This window comes from Toxorhynchites rutilus, chromosome 3 (assembly GCF_029784135.1).
Source record: "Toxorhynchites rutilus septentrionalis strain SRP chromosome 3, ASM2978413v1, whole genome shotgun sequence".
Lineage (NCBI taxonomy): Eukaryota > Metazoa > Arthropoda > Insecta > Diptera > Culicidae > Toxorhynchites > Toxorhynchites rutilus.
This window is the reverse complement of record NC_073746.1, coordinates 121,325,544-121,346,290: the sequence shown is the minus strand read 5'-3', so window position 1 is coordinate 121,346,290 and position 20,747 is coordinate 121,325,544. Positions and strand designations below refer to the sequence as shown.

At 39.1% G+C, this 20,747-nt stretch overlaps 1 protein-coding gene and 2 non-coding genes across 3 annotated transcripts in view; 1 reads left to right on the top strand and 2 right to left on the bottom strand.

Moving 5' to 3' along the window:
• The window catches only part of LOC129773463 (extracellular matrix protein A-like), a 31,270-nt gene extending 12,204 nt beyond the window's left edge, over nt 1–19,066 (top strand). The window contains 7 exon segments of the mRNA XM_055777074.1: nt 13–669; nt 730–896; nt 967–1,206; nt 1,339–1,555; nt 6,664–8,925; nt 17,384–17,608; nt 17,670–19,066. Of these exon segments, the coding sequence (XP_055633049.1) occupies nt 13–669; nt 730–896; nt 967–1,206; nt 1,339–1,555; nt 6,664–8,925; nt 17,384–17,608; nt 17,670–19,066 (5,165 nt within the window).
• Nucleotides 14,851–14,923, bottom strand: Trnav-cac (transfer RNA valine (anticodon CAC)). The gene has a single exon. It is a non-coding gene; the product is annotated as a tRNA-Val (tRNA).
• On the bottom strand, nt 17,188–17,261 carry Trnai-aau (transfer RNA isoleucine (anticodon AAU)). The gene has a single exon. It is a non-coding gene; the product is annotated as a tRNA-Ile (tRNA).
• Nucleotides 19,067–20,747: the final 1,681 nt, after the last annotated feature.

Sequence of the window (20,747 nt, the reverse complement as noted above, 5' to 3'; positions counted from 1 at the left end):
TAAATGTGTCAGGAGCAGGCAAGGTGACGTTTCGCGGATGTACCGACGGACTGGATCCAGCAGATCTTTTCGATATTGCTGAAGCCTGTGCCAAACCGAGATGTAACCACAAGGACTTCCCTACGCACCGCCAGTGTCATCAATGCGAAACCTGTGGAGGCGACTGGTTGAGCGATTACTGCCCCGATGTCGCTGCCAAGCAATGTTTCACGCTGGAGTTGAACGACGGAACTATTCGGCGTGGATGCGATACGGATAGCCAATTCGGTGAATGCGTTGAGTACAACAACTGTCTCGTTTGTGATTCTGATTACTGCAATGTCGATGAGACCAATCCCGAGTGTGTTATCTGCGGAAATGCTGAAGAATGCAGGACTGGCGTTTTGAAAACATGTCCAGGATCAAAATTTTATGACGGCTGCTATTTGTATCAAGATGGTTCTAAGGTTAAAAAAGGTTGTTTGAATGAACTGACGGATCCCTCCTCGGAAGAGTATCTCGCTTGTGAAGGAGGGGCGGAGTCATGCACAAGGTGTACCGGAATTGGATGTAATGTTTTACACTGTGTGTCGTGTAGTTCGCAACACGACGGAAGTTGTATTGTAGGCGTAGAAACCTTGCGTTATGAACTGTGTTCGATCGATGACACGTGTTTGGTGCACAAGGATGGTGAGTGACAATGTTTCGTTGAATTTTTCGTTGATTACTTACAAGAAACATTCCCTAAAGTCGACGGTTTCACAGTGCGAGGGTGTTCAAAAACGTTCCCAGAGATACCTTGCGAGGAAGATTGCATAAAAAGCAGCGGTCCGGCGAGCAATGTCGGACTGTTCCCAGTAGATGCGAAGCAGTGCTACCAATGCAAGGGAAATTGTGACAGAATTAAACCCGAGCAAGTATCATATTGTAAGCGAAATAATGGAATGGGATGTTATTTCAAATTATCTGGTATGTATGTTTACACAGCATATGATAAAGGTTATGCAAAGCATTGAATATTGTCAGATAATTCGGTTTATGAGCGTGGTTGTGTTTCCGACGAGGATTATGAGTGTAGCGATGAGGACAACTGTATGGAATGCACTCAAGGGAATAACTGTAACTCAGATGAGTTCTGGAGTTGTCTATCCTGCTCAGGACATACCTGTTTTGACAGTCCCGCTGAAACTTGCCGCACTTCTGTGGGGTGTATGGTATATCTGGAAGGTTTGTTCCTGATTTGTATTCCAAAAAATATTCTGTAGTTTACCGTTATATATTACTCAAGATACCGGTGCTATTGTACGAGGATGCGTTAGTGATACAAACATCTGCGATAAAAATCCCAATCTCTGTCAGAATTTGTGCAACACTGACAACTGCAATGACAACGACGTGTGTGCCGTTGGTGAATCTGATGCCGGAGTTTGCCGCAATCATCAACCGGGGAACAAATGCTTTCGCTATCAGAAGCAGGGTGAACTCATTCTCGGTTGTATTGATGACATCGTATCCGAGTGCAACGATGATCCGGAATACTGCTTGAAGTGCGAAACAAATCTGTGCAATACTGAAGGTAGTTATCATTATCATTAGATTTTTGTGTGATATCTGTTGAGGAACTGTTAGTAGCGATCTGAAGCTCGATCTAAGTAAAATATGGACGCAAAAATCAAATACACCTAGGGATAGTTCCGATGAGATGAAAATGTTGTGATGGTACGGCTTGATATAAATAAATATTCTGATTTTGTTCTGATGAGGTTGCGAACTTTGCTCGGAATATTTCTTATCAGTTTTCGGACACTCAGTTGGCCAACCTGAGCGGCCAATTTACTTTATTTAATTTTACAACATTATATTTATTCTTTAATTGCTGAGACGAACATAAATGAGAAGCCCAAAATGAAAGGGGTGTAAGTGACATAATCGATTTCTCTACATCGAATCTCTCTCTCGGTCATAATTAGCTGCGACCACATTCCCAGCTGTATTTGACTATGTAGAAGATAGGTCAGAGCCTCATCCATAGGATTCTATAGCAAAATCATATTGGAACGATTATGCATTTGAGTTATTAACTAAAGAAAAAGTTAATGAAGAGAAATCGATCAAGTTACTTACACCCCAAGTCCTTCAAGTCCTTCTGAGCTCCTCAAATTATATGAGAGAAAAAACGACGAAGGTGATCTAGATTCATTTTGAACTAACGCATGAACGAAGGATGCTTAGAGAGAACACTAATCAAGGAGTCTAAATTGAAAAATAATTCTCAAAAATTTTGGTTTTGATTTCTTTTATTTATTTATTCAAAAGGAGCAAGTTTATGAGAATTTTAAGCTATGTTTACCATCGATGGTGTTCCCGTGGCAGCCGAGTGGTTAACGTCAAACCTAACATGCCGGGGGTTCGGGTTCGATTGCCATTCTGGTCGGGGGAATTTTTCTTCAAAGAAATTTCATCAGACTTGCACTGTGGCCACGCGTATTCTAGAGCTTGCCACTCAGAATGCATTCAAGGCGTGTTATTTGGCATAAAAATCTCGACTAAGTACTAACGCAAGTAATACTACGTTGAGTGCTATTAAGTAATACTACGTTGAGTGCTATTTAAGAAGAAGAAGAACCATCGATCGAGTTTCTACTTACTGCAATTATGTAACTCATGGATGCGGTTGGTACTCGACACTCGACCTCTTTCAGCAATCTTCCTTTACGATCTTCTGTGCCATAAAGTCGCTGATCCAGTGTTCCTTTGCCCTTTCCATGGTGATCGAAATGTCTTCTTGCGACATTTGGACAAATCAGGAATACGCTGCCACTTCGTCATGGTACAACTGTCAAACTAAAGAAATCAGCTTTTTTCACTCGCAGCCTATTATGATATGAGTTATAGCTTCCGTGCATGCAAAAAAATTGTAATGGGTTGTATACGTAATTGTACGGAATTATATTATTCAATCCACTTGTTTATCACTATTATTTTAAAATACATCGCATTTTAGCATCGCAATGCATTTTTTAAATAACTTTCTAGCTATTTTGTGTTTTATTACTGCAGTAGACTCGACTCATACATGCGCATACAGAATCTGATGGATTTCGCGTCAACTCGACCAGATGTTGACATGACCTTCTCAGAACTTAATGAAACTTTCAGGGCGTGAAGACCTTATCTAATTAAGCAACTTGGCATATTTAGTTTTCGAAAATTTATCTAGACTAACATATGGAAAGGGCTAAATATTTTTGATCATTTTTTTATATTTTTTTTACTCGAGAATAGTTAGTCCTACAAAAAAGTGATCTATGGAAGAGTTCTAGGAAAATAATTGAATTTTCAGAAAAAAATACTGAAAAAGAATTTTTGAAATCACACACTGAAAAAAATCGATTTCAAAAACTAAAAGTCGATTTTCTCAAAAAGGTCATCTCAGATTTTGATGAAATGGTAGATAAATATGTGCCCTACAACTCTTCCATACATCGCAACATGTGTGTATTTAAGGCAAAAAAGTATTTCTAAAAAAAACTTTTTCAAGTTTTTTTCTCGATAATTCTCAATTTTTGTTTTTTGTGTACAGTTATAGAAAAATCAATAACCGGTAGAAAATGGATTCATGGTTACCCTTGCGTGGTAAAGTTTCAGTTTTCAGCTTGTTTTGTAGTCAAATACGATATGTTTCAATTCAGAGAGCAACGACAGCTCTCAAACAATAGCCATCTGCCAAAAATCTCTTAATCGGTCGGTCAGGTATCGAATAGTTGTTGTAAATTTAGGTATCTATTCAGAGTCACTGTAGAGGTGATAATAATAAATGGATTGTATAGATATCTAAAGGTTGAGTAAAATGGTTCTGCAGTTGTTTGAAAAACTTATCTCCTAATTCTCAACCAATTTTCGTTTGTGACGTCACTCTGTTATGTGTGGTTACCTAAACTGGAGTTTTTGTACTAATACAGTGTGGTGTCCCTACTAATTTGTGTGGTGTTCTGTGTAACGGTGGTGGTGGTCCGTGCTATCACGTATTGGTTTTTCAAGGTATTCATGAATTTTGTATTTCTATACCGTATGGTCTTGCAGCAACGGTGGGGCATCCAAAAGGTGACAAATCACTGCCAAACAAGATTCACAAATTCGCATTGTATCATCCAACGGATGGGTATATGCCAGTAAACGTATTTTCTCTATTACTGTTTATGGTAACCGATGCAGTTTATTACAATTACACTTGGGGTTGTGAAAACCAGCACTGCATTTGTAATCCTTGAAAATCCTGGAGATCACGACTCATGTTGCTAAACAATGTCATACTTTTCTTTGTTGAATTTTGATGATCACACAGAAACAAAATAATGCTATTTTTTCCGCCACTTAACATTTGCTACCGTTCACGACTGGTAATTTTCAAACAACTGCAGAGCTATTTTATTCATGCTTTAGGTATCTATACAATCCACTCATTATTATCATATCTACAGTGCCTCTTAATAGAAACCTAAATTTACAACAACTTCATCGAAATTAGAGATGACCATTTTGAGAAAATCAATTTTTAGTTTTTGAATTCAATTTTTTTCCGTGTAGGATTACAAAAAATATTTATCAGTAAAAAAATTATCAAAAATATTTAGCCCTTTCCATATGTTAGTCTGGATAAATTTTCGGAAAACTAAGTATGCCAAGCTGCTTAATTAGGTAAGGTCTTCACGACCATAAAATTTCATTAGGTTTGAGGTGGTCATGCCAATCCCATAGACGAGTTGGCGCGAAATCCGTCTCTTATATTCTTGATGTGTGATCGAACTCCACAACATGCAACAATAGGATTTCCCTGCTGGAATTTAAAAGCATACTTCCATGAAAGATACGTTGCATAAAAGCAGTGTATTTCTATATTCCAAAATCCTGGATACACTTCCATATCCACACTAGCACAAAAATTTCCAGTATGTTATTGGCATCCTTTTGTCGAAGCACATCTTGCTACACAGGGCTTCCTTTTTTTTTGTATCGAGCTGTGTGTGAAATCAGCATTAGGCATTCCAATTTTGTTTTTCGCCTCTAGCCCTGAGAAGGGCTCTTGTGGAAAGAAACTCTAATCCATACTCCTCCTTCACCTGTCCTGAGAAACACTATCCTCTCCCGCTCGACGCTCTCCGGCAACGATGTTGCTTCGATGACCACCACACGAGAAGTGGATGGCTTATTTATACCAAATAAGCTGAAAACTGGTAGAAACTAATGTATTAGTTGCTCGTTGCACACGAATCGACCGATCAAATGTATGGGAAAAAGGAAACACTTCCAGTTTTCATGAATTTAAACCGTTTAGAGATTAGCGAATTGTAATGTATAGCATGTACAGCATGTACAAATCATAGATAATTCCCGATTCGATTGGTATGCAAATCACGAGAATTCGTTCGTTGTGAAAATAGTTATTAACGTTAACTTTATTTCATGAAAACGTGACCTGTTTTTTGATTTGGCACCCTTCCTGGAAGACGTAGTTCTACGTCAAAAAAGTTGTAAAATCGGTTCAGTAAAACTAGATAAATATCGTGTACGCCAGTTTGAAAAAAACTAGTTTCGAGAAAAACGCGTTTGAAGTTAATTGTTATGGCCGTTCTAAATTAGATACCGCATCAATAAAGTGGATATAACACAGTAAATAATGGGCTTTTCGAAAAGTTCTGTCTAGGGTATATTCTTAAATGTCATAAATATGAAGAAAAAAGCTAGAAGTGGGTTATATCTGTGATATAACCGCAAGGTAGACGTAGCACTACCGCTAGCTCTGTAATCATTTGTTCGGAATTGCATCTGAATCAATTCTCAATTAATGAATGAATAATTATTTCTAAAGATTGCTGAAAGTTTTCCTTGTTAGTGTGTGAGTGGATGAGTACGAGTATGAAATTGTTATTAACATGAAATTCAACTATTTTGAACTTGTCGGTGGTCTAGAAAAGAACCGATGGGTTTGTGTTGTTTTGCAAAAGCATCTGATGACGTTTGATACATAATTCTATTTTGTTCTCGTGAGAATAATACAAGGTAGAGTTTTCATGACCACTCCACGCGTAAGCAGAATTGAAACTGATGCTCTTGGGTACGATTGCATCACGGGAACCGAATGTGCAAATCTTCCTTTGTTCGAGCGCATTTGCAAGCGAGTAAAAGAAATCTCAGCCTGCATGTATTCGCGATGACGGTTTCTCCAGGTGCCTTGATTTTGCGTTCGTGTTCGGGAACATATTCCAATCACCACAAAAGCAATCATCATCAATGAGCTAGATTGTTATGATTTCAAAGCAATTTTCAAGATATTGAAACGAATTTTTGAACCGATTAGTGACAATCAAATAACTCTTTGGCATTTTGTGTTTCGAATGAAGTGATTATTACACCACTCCATTCAGCCGGTAAAAAGGTGTTAACGTTTAAGACGTTGCATTCCACCGTCACTCTGTCTGTGAAATTGTATTGTATCGTATCCCGCATTCAAGAAGCAAATGAAAATTTTAGAGCTTACTAAATATTGTATTACAATTATTACAATAGATGTCCGCATCATTGTGGATACAGACTTTAGAAGCGCAACTGTGCATCCAGATTTTAATTGAATTGAGCTTTGATCGCAACTAATGCGAAATCCTAACTATTAAAAAAATATTTCAGAATTAGCTGAATGCTTCATATGTTCCGATTGTCCCACTGTCGATGACCAACCCACAAAGCATTGTACAAACAGGAATGATCAATGTTTCACGGGGGTTCTCGAGGACGGCAAGGTCATCCGAGGATGTCATGCTGAGCAAGATTCTTCAGAAGAACTACTCTACAGTCTTGAATGTAGGGGAGCTTGTTGCAATACGGATTCCATGACACAAATCAGTACTTGCTATCAGTGCGATGGATGTCCATCTACTGACGAGCACCTGCCTGAAATCTGCAGAAATCATGAGTTCGGTGGATGTTATACACAGCATAGCACCGCAGACAGATCGATAAGTCGAGGATGCGTGAATGATGAAAAATATGGGCTCTGCCAGGAAGGAATCAACTGTCGGGTTTGTTCACAGGCTGATTGTAACGTTGATGAAGCGCTAGATACACCACTTCTGTGCGTTTCATGTTCTGGACCAGAGTGTTCGGGCTATAGACCAGCGTTGCCATGCCATAGCGAAGGGCTGCTAATGGATCGTTGTGTCACCTTTGCTGACCAAGGTGTAGCAACGTTCAAAGGTTGTCTTAGCGATGGTATCCCGCGTGAAATGGAAGACGATTGCTACTCAACCAAAACATTTTGTAGTCTGTGTGACTACGATTACTGCAACGCGTCTCCTTTATCTTGCTACAACTGCTCGACAATCGACGAGGGAATTGGCTGTATTACTAATCCGCAAAGAATGGCGATAATTGACTGTGCACCGGATGAGGTTTGTGTGACATTTGTAGACCGTAAGTACATGTTTGCTACCACGAAATTTCCATGATATAGCTTTTTTTTCCTAGACAACGGTCATCTTCACCGAGGATGCTTGAACGACGACGAAAAAGAGTGCACTGAGAATACGCTATGCAAAACATGTCAGAACTCAAATTGCAACGTAAAAATTATTCCAGAGGATCGACAGTATTGCTACCAATGCACTGATGAAGACTGTGTAGAGATTGATCCTTCAAAAATCGAGTCGATACCGTGCGCGATATACGATCCAGAGGAATCGTGCTATACATACGTTGAAAACAAATCCTCCGTATATCGTGGCTGTTCGTCGGATGGATTCCCCTTATGTGAAGATAACTCGCTGTGTATTAAATGCAATCACACCACTGGATGCAATTTACAAGGACCATTTGTTCCCAATAATTTATCATGCGTCAAATGCATCGGTAACGGAAACTGCGACGAGGCTGATTCTGGTTCAGTCTGCGATGAACAGCTACTGCTTGGTCGAGAGGACGCTTGTTATACAAAATACTGGAATGAGTTAGTTATTGGGAAAGAGTGTCTCTCTGACCTGGAAGAGACACATCCCTGGTACAATGACTGTTCATTGAATAACACCAAATGTGAAACCTGTGTCTACTCCGATTGTAATCAACGTAATCCATCCTGTTATGACTGTAATTCTGCCGATGATGATGATTGTGTGGAACTCCACTCAACAAAGCACTTGAGACAGTGTAAAAAAGAATGTGTGGTTTTCTTGACGGATGAAGGATACACAGTGCGGGGTTGTACCGAGGATTTCCCAAACCTCGATCCGAACGAATGTAACGATTCTCCATCGTGTAACATTTGTGATTCCACAGGATGCAATACAGAAACACTTCCGAGCACCCGGCTTAAGTGTTACCAATGCGAAGGCTTTGAATACGACTGCTTGAGTCCAGAAACGTCTCAGGCAAAGTGGTGCGCACGGTTCCTGGCGGATGACAGTTGCTACACGTATTTCGAAAACGCAACGTGGGTCGCCAGAGGTTGTGTATCCAATATTGACAACGAAATTTGCACGGAAAATTGTGTGCAATGTGGACAAACAGGATGCAACAGGCAGGAAGCTTTTCAGCAGAATCTCCTCTCATGTACTCAATGTGAGGATTCCAACTGTGACGAACTTACAACGGGTGAATTGTGCTCGAAAGAAATTTTGCTCGGCCGTCAAGATTTGTGCTACACGTATCATAATGGTGAAATCACACGCAAGGGTTGTTTGAGTGATCTGGATCCTAGCAGTTTGTTGGGGGAATCTTGCGAGGATGCTGATAACGATTGGTGCGTTTTTTGTGATTACGATAATTGCAATGGAAACATGCATGTGTGTATTACATGCGACTCAGCCCATGATGTGGAGTGCAATGACTGGTTTAAGGTTATTCGCTCTAACTTTGGAGAATACTGCCCTGAAGAAAAATGTATTTCATACGTTGGAGGTAAGAGATGATTTAAAAATGGATGTATAGTTTATACTGATCAATCAAAGTGCAAACGTTTTGGTTGACCAGCTCTGCCAATTCATTACGCAATAATTTTATAAAATGGCATACATGCTGTCGAAAATGTATCGGGATTTAATCATTTCGATGAAGCAACAATGCAACAAGCAACAATAGGAATTGTCATCATTATCCTTATCGCTATGTTTACATCAATAACAGTCGCGGTGTTTGCCGATTGAATACCTCACTGAATAACCCACTTTCATTTGTACTTTATATTGCAAAAGCCATTTACCCCTGCAAATGATATGATCTTGCAGAAGCCATTTACCCCAGTAGCATTTGTTTGTCGTAATATATAAACATTAACCGAACATCTCAGTTGGAAGTTTGGCGAATGGAAAATTCTTCTCAGTGTCATTTGATTATTTTTTTCACAGTGTCTCATATACATTTTTATCTACTAAATCAACGGTTCATTACAATTTTCATTTCTTTGTGTATGTATTTTCTTAAAAACTTCACAATGGGCTGCTGCGCTGAAGATGTACCGAGTACCCAGCCTTGATCGCTAAACTGTCGATGCCCTTGTCGAACTGGCCATGTCATCTTCTCTTTCTCCGAAAAAAAAGAATTGAATACAAAAAAGACGAAAAAAACAAATACATGCTAATTTTGTTTCAATGTATTTCCCTTCACATAAACCATTTGCACCATCTTTGGAATGTATGAGCTAATTAATGACATTTAACTAACAAAATATCGAATCAAGTTCTGTTCCTCATACGGTCGTCTCGAGCCCGTACTTGTTCTGCGTGATTATTCCGATCCGCAAACAATTTAACTTCCATTTTTATACAACACGGTCTCTTATCATTTTCATTTTTTCAAATGGTCGTCTCGATTCGCAAGTATTTCTACTTCCATTTTTACACAGCACGGTCGTCCCGATCCGCAAATAATTTTACTTCCATTTTTACACAGCACTGTCGTTCCGATCCGCATTCTAATTATTTTCATTTTTTATACGGCCGCCCTGAGCTGTACTTGTTCTGCGCGGTCGTCCCAATCCGCTAATAATTTCACTTCTATTTTTACACAGCATGGACGTCCCGATTCGCACTCTTATCATTATCATTTTTTCATATGGTCGTCCCGATTCGCAAATATTTTTATTTCCATTTTCTTTTGTACCCAAGCGGTCATTCCGAGCCGTACCCATTTGTGCGATCGTCTCAATCCGCGTTTATCCACTTTTATTCTACAGATTCATCGAACGGTCGTCGCAATCCGTACTTATAATAAAACATTTATCTATTTTTACCTTGTCATATTTAAAAAAGTGGAACATATCGATATTAATAATTTGTTCGTCTTGCTTGTGCATCTTTAGAGTAACGCTCATTATTAATATATCACCCGTATTTTTTTTTTCAATAACGCCTACTAAACATAGAAACATGATTAAAATTTGTTTTATTACCCTATAGCAACCAAAGTATTGAGCTGCATTAATTGAAAAATAAATCGTTTTTTCAGGCAACAAGTTTCAATTTTGCTTTCATTCAAGTCGACCATCAGTTTAATATGGAGCATTAGAATTTCTGCCAACCATGCTGTTTAATTTATACTTTTTTCTTACATTTACTTACTGAAAATCTTCATGCCTCCTATGGTAGGATAGTTCTGCTCCTTGTAGTCTTCCGCTAACGGAGTAGTCTCCGGCTGACCACTCATGTCTTCATGTAATTTCAAGTTGTTCCCCCAAAAGGTTCCACCTGCCCTTTTTTTTTGAAAAAAAAAACAAACAGATTTTTCTAATTTCTGCACACGATGGGAATCACATCAAATGCACTTCGGAAACGTACAACTTTAGTGTTACTTAATTCCCACTGAAAATATTTCGGTTCAAGGCGGCCTCCGACCACTCCGTTTAATTCTCGCTCCTGGCAGGATCACCAAATTGTGTGTCCCTGAGCGTCCGTGGGACAATCGGAGACCGCCCGAAGCCGAACGATGACTACCTGCTGATAAGACCAGCTAAACTGACGATGCCCGTGTTGACAGAAGTGGGCTTGCCACACAGGAGTGAAGTGTGATTTTGTCACAATCACGGAAACAGTTGATAAGAATGTAATTGTTTTACAACAACAATGCAATGTCTGCATTTGAAATATTTGGTTTTCTTAAAGAAAAAAGTTTCTTCTTGTTTAAAAATCAATTTGTAAGTTAACCCCTTAGACTACGATTCAATTTTAAAAAGAGCGATCCAAATTCAATCGCTTTAGTTTAGTTTGGTGTTTCAAATTGGTCTTTTTCAAGGCTAGATGCCAATATACTGAGAAAGCTTAAACCTTCTGCAATTCAAAAGTTTGCTTCCGAAGCTGTTTTGAGATTTTGAAACAATTTTTTGGGTCAATTAGTAAACAGCATTTCTCATACACGAATGAAGTGATTGATATACCACTTTGTACAACTGACAAAGAGGTGTTAACGCTCGAAACTTTATACCCCAAACGTAACGCTCTTTTTCAGAAATTTTAAACTTACACCCCAATACAGATTCAAATATGATGTGATGAAAAAATACAGAGGCACTCTTCACCAGACGGCATGTAAATCGACGTGGTGCCCAAACCGAACAAAATTGCACCTTACAGTGCAATATCTATCATTCATTCTTCCTCAGAATCGAGCAAAACCATTGTGTGTGATATCAGCATTGAGGAAGACTGCTGTTTGATAGCCGGAGTGAGACACATACACATACAAAATGATAACGAGACAGACGGGCCAACCAAAAGAGTTTGGTGGACTGCACGCGGCTCGCAGGCCGCAGGTTGAGTATTGCAAGTCTAGTGGTTCAGACTTTAAGTTGTGGCCGGAATAACCCAGGCTTGAACTCATTGAATAAATAATAGTTCTGAAAAATTTATTTTGAATTTTGACGTAGGACTACGTCTTTCATTTCTATACCGGGGTGTAAAATCAAAGTTTCGAAAACGAAAGGGTTACGCCGGAGACCGAGATTTTGAGCGTTAATAGCTCCTAAATAACTGAACGAAATGGTATGATAAACACTTCATTCGAAAGATAAAATGTCTACGCGTTCTATACTTGTTACTTTCTGATCCAAAAACTTGTTTCAATAGTCTTAAATTTGCTTTCAAAATAGGCTATTGAAATCACCAATCGGTATATAAGCGAGCGCCGCTCGGAAAACTACTCAGTTCTAATTGAACAGCGATTGGAGCATGTTGTCGCTGTTGTGGTGAAGCTCTTCATTTATCATGAAAGCGCGGATGAACGGTGTCACCAAGAGCCTATTTGTGCACCTTAGGCCAGAAGGGAATCCATCAGGAGGAGAGTGATGCTACAAACGGTTCCCCGGGAAAATCTCGAAGCAGCCGCTACACACACACACATACACGCACGGAATTCTTTCCGTTTGGGTCGAGAAAGATCCGGAAAATAATCTGCCAGTTCCTCTAGGAATTTAAAAATACATTCATGTGAAAGAGTTTATTTGAATGTTTTCTATCCATGTAACACTGTGACCAAATATGTTTCAATCAAGTGCTATTAACAGATGGTTATCGAATTAGCATTAACCACTGGTGGGCTTCCAGTATCGAGGAAAATGTAGAAATATCTAATCGTTACTGAAAATAATCTGCCAGTTCCTCTGGGAATTTAAAAATACATTCATGTGAAAGAGTTTATTTTAATGTTTTCTATCCATGTAACACTGTGACCAAATATTTTTCAATCAAGTAAAGGGTGTGTCACATCAAATTGCATCACGGAAAAAACGCTGTAGAAATTCGCCCAGTAGACCGATCGTTTTAAAAATTTTAGACAGTAAAATAAAAACTATTAAACAACTTTTGGCATTTTCTTTTTATTCATACTTCGAGCCCAAGCCCGTATGCTCGCACCTTCCTCTTTACCCCGTCCATAAGGTTCTGTACAACATCAGGTTGTAGTTTTTTTTGAACAGAAATCCATTTTCTCTTGAAGTCCGCCTCCGATTTGACAACTTTTTGGTTCTTCCGGAGGGCCTGCTTCATAATCGCCCAATATTTCTCTATTGGGCGAAGCTCCGGCGCGTTGGGCGGGTTCATTTCCTTTGGCACGAAGGTGACCCCGTTGGCTTCGTACCACTCCAACACGTGCTTTGAATAGTGGCACGAAGCGAGATCCGGCCAGAAGATGGTCGGGCCCTCGTGCTGCTTCAATAGTGGTAGTAAGCGCTTCTGTAGGCACTCCTTAAGGTAAACCTGCCCGTTTACCGTGCCGGTCATCACGAAGGGGGCGCTCCGCTTTCCGCAAGAGCAGATCGCTTGCCACACCATGTACTTTTTGGCCAACTTGGATAGTTTCTGCTTGCGAATCTCCTCCGGAACGCTGAATTTGTCCTCTGCGGAGAAGAACAACAGGCCCGGCAGCTGACGAAAGTCCACTTTGACGTAGGTTTCGTCGTCCATTACCAGGCAATGCGGCTTCATCAGCATTTCGGTGTACAGCTTCCGGGCTCGCGTCTTCCCCACCATGTTTTGCCTTTCGTCGCGGTTAGGAGCCTTCTGAACCTTGTATGTACGCAGGCCCTCCCGCTGCTTGGCCCGCTGGACGAATGAACTCGACAAATTCAGCTTATTGGCGACATCCCGGACAGAACTTCTCGGATCACGTCTAAACTGCTTAACTACGTGCTTGTGATCTTTTTCACTGACGGAGCATCCATTTTTGCCGTTCTTCACCTTCCGGTCGATGGTTAGGTTCTCGAAGTATCGTTTTAGTACTCTGATGACCGTGGATTGGACGATTCCCAGCATCTTACCGATGTCCCGATGTGACAACTCCGGATTCTCGAAATGAGTGTACAAGATTAATTCACGACGCTCTTTTTCGTTCGACGACATTTTTCCAAATTTACGAAAAATTGACAGTGAAGCATGGCCAACGTGATCTATACACTCTTATCTGATTATAAGCGAAAGCTGAAGATATAATTCCTAAAAATTAAATTTCTACAGCGTTTTATCCGTGATGCAATTTGATGTGACACACCCTTTACTATTAACAGGTGGTTATCGAGTTAGTATTAACCACTGGTGGGCTTCCAGTATCGAGGAAAATGTGGAAATATCTAATCGTTGCTGGAAAATAATCTGCCAGTTCCCCTTGGAATTGAAAATTACATTCAAGCGAAAGAGTTTATTTTAATGTTTTCTATTCATAAAATATCCATATAATACATTTGGGTTTGTGATTTGTCAATCAAGTACAGTTAGCAGGTTAGCTTCTGAAGATTATTCTTCAGAACAAGGTTTTTCGTATCCTATATTGGATGCATAAAACCTTGTGCCTCCAACGTAACGCTCTCGTTTTCGAAGTCCCCCAAATATTCATTTATTCATTCATTCAGAATGGATTTAGATTCAACTTCGAACAAATGATCTCTAAATCAACGATAGTCCTATGTCACCCTTGCGGTTATACCATAGATATAACCCACTTCCTGTTTTTTATTTTGTTTCCGGATCACAAAATAAATCCAAAATAGTGTTTGTTTCCGCCCGGGATCGAACCGGGGGCCTTCCGCGTGTTAGGCGGATGTGATAACCACTACACCACGGAAACAGTTGAAAAGAAAGTCATTGTTTCATGACAACGATTCAGTGTTTATATTTTAAAACAGTTGTTTCTCTCGAAAAGATTTACTCGAAATTAAATAATAAATTTACCAGCTCTCTCAACAGCCGTGATCGTCTATTGGTTAGTACCTTACGTTGTGACCGTAGTAGCCCAACTTCGAATCCTGGTCACGGCAGAATTCATTGAATAAACAATAATTCTCAGAAATTTATTTTCAATTTATTATTATGGTTGGTGAATCAAAATACACAAAAGAATATATGTTTCCGCCCGGGATCGAACCGGGGACCTTCCGCGTGTGAAGCGGACGTGATAACCACTACACTACGGAAACAGTTGATTTGAAAGTCATTGTTTCACGACAACAATCCAATGTCTACATTTTGAGATAGTTGTTTTTCACAAATACAGTTGTTCGAAATCTGTTTGTAAATTAAACAACTCTCTCAACAGCCGTGATCGTCTAGTGGTTAGGACCGGTATTGCCACATTTTAATCTGTACCAGAGAGATTAAAAATCTTTCCCATCTGGACTTTTTCTTCCAAAAATCTATACCAAAAACCTGTACCATTGAAAATATATGTTGCATAGAAAAATCTATTTTATTAGCATGAACAAAATACTTATTTATTCACTACAAACACTACATTTACATTTGCAAGTAATCCGTGTGTTTGATGATGCTTATATATAGTTTTTCGGAATCTAGATTGCTAGATTGCGATACTGCGGCGTAAAAGTCGTCTTGTACCTTAATGTTGCTTTGTACGAATGTAAGAAATTTCACACGCGGAAAAAAATTGTACTTTTTGACGAACATCTGTACTCTGTACCGTACAGAATCTGTACCAAAAAAACGAAAAAATCTGTACCTTTCCAGATAAATATGTACGTGTGGCAACGTAAGTTAGGACCTTACGTTGTGGCCGTAGTAACCCAGATTCGAATCCTGGTCACGGCCGAATTCATTGAATAAACAATAGTTCTGAAAAAATTATTTTCAATTTATTATTATGGTTGGTGAATCGAAATACACAAAAAGAATATGTTTCCGCCCGGGATCGAACCGGGGGCCTTCCGCGTGTTAGGCGGATGTGATAACCACTACACCACGGAAACAGTTGAAAAGAAACTTACGACAACAATCCAGTATCTACATTTCAAAACAGATGTTTCTCTCGAAAAGATTTACTCGGAATAAATTGATAAATTTAACAACTCTCTCGTCTAGTGCAACGGTACTCAATCTTTTTTTTTCATAGGTACCACGATCACGTGTTAGTCACGGTGTCGCAGGCCTCAAAAAAAAAGAGTGATGTTCACGACTCGACCGCACTGTCAACATAGAACTACGAAATTATTGCCGGCGAATACAAACATTGAAGAAATTTAATAATAAAACTCTTTGATACTACAAATATTTGATAGCAATGACACGGGCAAAATGAATGCTTTCGCTGAGTGAGGAGCGCGAACGCTTCGAGTAGATTGTCAAATTAATTTTAAGGCGGGTTGTTTAGTTTGCTTTTTCAAATTGGTCTTTTTCATGGCTAGAGGAGAATGAAAAAGAAAGCTTGAAGCCTCTATCATTCAAGACAACATCATTATACCAATGAATTAAAATTCACCTTCAGTCAAAACCAAATATAAAATAGATTTTTAGAATGCATCGAAATTTCAAGAATAGCTCTAGTCGAATGTTTTGATGGCCTTGAGAAGAACCGATGGGTTTGCGCTGTTTTGTAGACGCAGCTGAAGATGGTTGATTCATTATTCATTCTTGTTCTAGCGAGAAATATACACGTAACGCACTCAGTATGCATCGCGGCATTCTCGTACTACACACACACAGTGTAGGCTCCAGACGATCATATATTTGTCCCCCACTTCCATTATCTCTTCTGTTTTGATTCTGCTTTACACTATGTTTGTTTCTTGCATATTCTTGATTCATTCTGTGGCAAAAAAAACTGAGGTTAGTCAGGGAGAGCACAATTTTTAGAGAACATTCACTGACAGCCAACGACATCCATCGATAAATCTTGACTAAGATGGACTTTCAAGCAACTACTCATATTCAGCCATTCCATGCCAAACCGATATAGTGGTTCTCGGATTTTCGTGAAAAGTGGTAGTTATGTTCTTTATCGCAAAACATTAGACCCGTATTTTTTTATCTTCTCAGTAGGGTAACCACTTCCGGGTGGTCCGAAAAATCTACTTTTTCCTCTTTTTTCCAAAAATGCCTTTTTTTCAATCATTCATAACTTTTCAACTACTAGACCGATTCAGCTGATCGACATATCAAATTAAAGTCAATCACCTGGTCTTTTTTGATAGTTTACATGTTTTCGGGACCAAGGATGCTATATTTTTTTATATTTTCTTGAAAGCTGAAGTTTTTTCCACACAACATATTCAAAAATCAGAGATGTGTTATTTTTCGTTTTAAGTTAAGTTAACATGTTTTCAGTCTTCGTTTAATATTTCTATGTGACTAGACTGGATGTGTGCGACTAGAATTCAATTAATTGGCGAATGTATCTTTTTTTTTTTAAAAAAAGGCTAATGTTTGGTAAATCAAAATACACAAGAATTTATTTCCGCCCGGGATCGAACCGGGGGCCTTCCGCGTATTAGGCGGATGTGATCACCACTACACCGCGGAATAGGAACTTCATTGTTTTACGACAACAATCCCGTATCTACATTTTAAACCAGATGTTTCTCTCGAAGAGGTTTTCTCCAAATCAATTGATAACATTTTACACCTTTTACTATTATTCTTCACAGATGGAAATTTCGTCAAAAAAGGATGTGCCGATGAGAACCAACATTGCGAAGAGGGCGACCCGCTATGTCGTGAATGCACCGGATCACTGTGCAATAATGAGAGATTTCCCACCGAACGAATGGCCTGCCACCAATGCGTAGACTGTGGCGAGCTTCCCTCAACTCATCTGTCCACAATTTGTCCAAAGTATTACGAGGGGGAAGCATGTTTTATTTTCGTCATTGGTGTGGCGTTTTAAACATATTTTTCAAAGACGCCATTCACATCTTAGCTATTCTTTTGCAGATGACATCACTCACCGAGGATGTCTTTCACAAACTAATTTAGTATGCAACGAATCGATCCACACTTGTTGGTCCTGTAGAGGCAATGGTTGCAATGATCTACCATCAGAAATTAACAGCACGTTAAGCTGCATACACTGTCGCGGAAGTAGATCATGTTTGGAATCTGAAGACCCAATACCCTGCAATGGATCAATCGCATTGGGATACAATGATGCGTGCTACAGTTTTCGACTCAACGATGAAATATTGGCCAAAGGTTGCTTGAGAAATGAACCAGCAATATGTGAACATCCTGAAGAATGCGAAATATGCTCTTGTAATGGATGCAATTCCGTCACGCGAGACTCACCAACTGTTGAATGCCACGTGTGCAATGGTGAGAAATGTTCGATAGGTCCATTTGAAGGTGAAACTTGCACCGGTGCCGCCTGCATTTCGTACGTTTCTCAAGAAGGTATAGTATCTCGTGGATGTCTGCAAAGTTTTGAAGAAAAATGTCCAATCTATGGTACAAAACATGATATCTGTTTTGAGGACTTTTGCAATGAGGAAATATATCCACCGGATAGAATCAAATGTTATCGCTGTACTGACTGCCCCTTAGCTTCGGGAGATACTGAAACGTGTCCAACATACAGAGAAAACGATGGTTGTTTTACTCAGAAATCAATTGACGAAACGACTGCAACACGAGGATGCATATCCGAACTAGCGAAAGGTTGTGATGGACCAAACTGTTTTACATGCTATCATGATGGTTGCAACAGTGAAAACGTGATAGAAACATCCACTGGTGGTAGTTCAACGACTTCTACTTCAACAACTGATTCTGATCCCAGCTCATCTATTATTCCGTCTCAATTATGTATACGGTGTGTACAAAGCTCATCGAACCCCAGTTGTGCTTGGGGTTACCCCTCCGAATCCGCTGAATTATGCCCTTCAGAAGATGAAACCGGATGCTTTACCTGTGTCAGCGGAAACAACACGATACGTGGATGCTCATCGGAAATCGCGGAAAGCTCCTGCCAACAAGAAACTATTGAGATCTGCTCTGGAAATGGATGTAACAATCAGAACCAACGAGTACAGTCTTGTGTAATTTGTACCAATAATTGCGATATTACAGAAAATAAGTTTGAGGTACAGCAGTGTTCCGAATTGACCGAGTATGCCAAACGAGGATGTTACATACTTAAGAACGTTCTAAGGATCACCGTCGAGCGTGGCTGTGTGGCGACGCTTTCAACAACTGTTTTGAATGCATGCCATAACACACCGGATGCATGCGCAATTTGTTATGAGGATGGTTGTAATGGGGCAGGACGGTTCGGGGTATCGCACCTATTGGTCAGTTGTTTGCTGTCCGTTGTATTGTTTTTGGTAAAATATTAATGGGCCATTAGTTGAATACGAGGATAATAAAAAAAATTAATTAGGGACAATTTGAACATGGTTCATAATTTCGTTTTATTTTGTATGATAAGGAATATATTCAATTCAATGAATGAAATGGTATTGAAATAATGTTAAGGATTATCTTTAATGTTCAACGAAAGCTTGAAGATTCCTGATATATCATATGTATCAAATGGTTCCATTACGCTTGAAAAATTCCCAACATGATGAATTTTGATTAATAGAATTAACATCTAATTGGAACTTCTTTGGCTCTAAAATTGGAACGTATATTATCTTCAACAAGATTAAGCTTTCCACTATCATGTTCATTTTTCTCCTACTTTGTCCACTATATTGAGGAGTCACTCTACGAAAAATGTAACGATTCATTAAGAGTTTTCAAACGCATATTACTCAAAATTTTTATTGTGACACATGTTGTGTTATAACCATTAGAAATTTATCCAGTAATTTTTTGCTTGAAACACGAACAGAAAATATAGTAAAATAGTTAAACAATTTGACGATTAAATGGGTATGTTCTCCGATTGCACTAACAACTCGTTTTCCTCCCCGACGCAACGAGCAATCTTTTTGCCTAAAATTCGGCGTTAGCTCACATTATGAGGCGATGTCTATTTTCCCCAAAGTTCAATCAATTCGGGTTCAATTCACGTTTTCATCGTGTAGGTCCCGCTACTAACCATTTATGTGATTATGAATTTGAATGAATTAATGAATTTAACTGGCTACTATTCGAAAGGGTATACTCATTCATATCAGATTATAATAGCCCGAGTAATTGCGACCTTAATAGTATGTTCTTCATATATGTCATCCTTAGAAGCCTGCTTCACCTCCTCGAATGCACTTGCATATTCTCATTTCCCTTTCCTATACATACGCAGAATCGAGGCACCCAATGAGTTTAGCTCACTACGATGGCTACAAGAACTTGCTAAGAGAACACTCATAGGATACTCAATATACATCACCTGGCTATAAAGTTATTACTAACCCTACAAAAAATGTTCCGGACAATGTGGCAACGAAGGAGGAAATGTTATTTTTATCTTTAATATATTTCTGTAGTTATAAATTTATTTGACTTAGGCTTATATCTATGTAGGTCTTAACTATTTACACTTGTGTTAAAATATGATGAATGATTAGTAATATTTTTGTGTACATTTTTGAACAGAATGTGGTTCCGGATTCTACCACGTTATCTCATCTAACCCGTTTAAAGAATACAATCTCATTCAGGAAACGGGTTTTTCAGGGCTTCCATTTGATGTACCAAAAGAGAAAAAATACAGATTTAGAACATTGAAAAAACTCAATTCAAATGCAATTACTACACACAATCACAGTCCTATGTCGAAATCCCGATCGTCCCGTCCGATCGTGCATTGTGAAAAATTTAGCACAAGTGTAAGTGTAAAATTGTATACGATAGCCGTTAACCCTTCCCCGCACAACATCGAGTCTCACTCGTGGTGTACTTGCATAACATAGGGCACCAGAACAGAGCAGAGTATTGAGATCAATTGATTTGTGACGTATTAAATAATACGGGAAGGGGTTAAAAATGACTTGATATTGTAGAGTCCTGGAAATAGCACTGGTTATTTGATTCAGTGTTTGTTTACAGAATCCATCTACAGCGGATGAC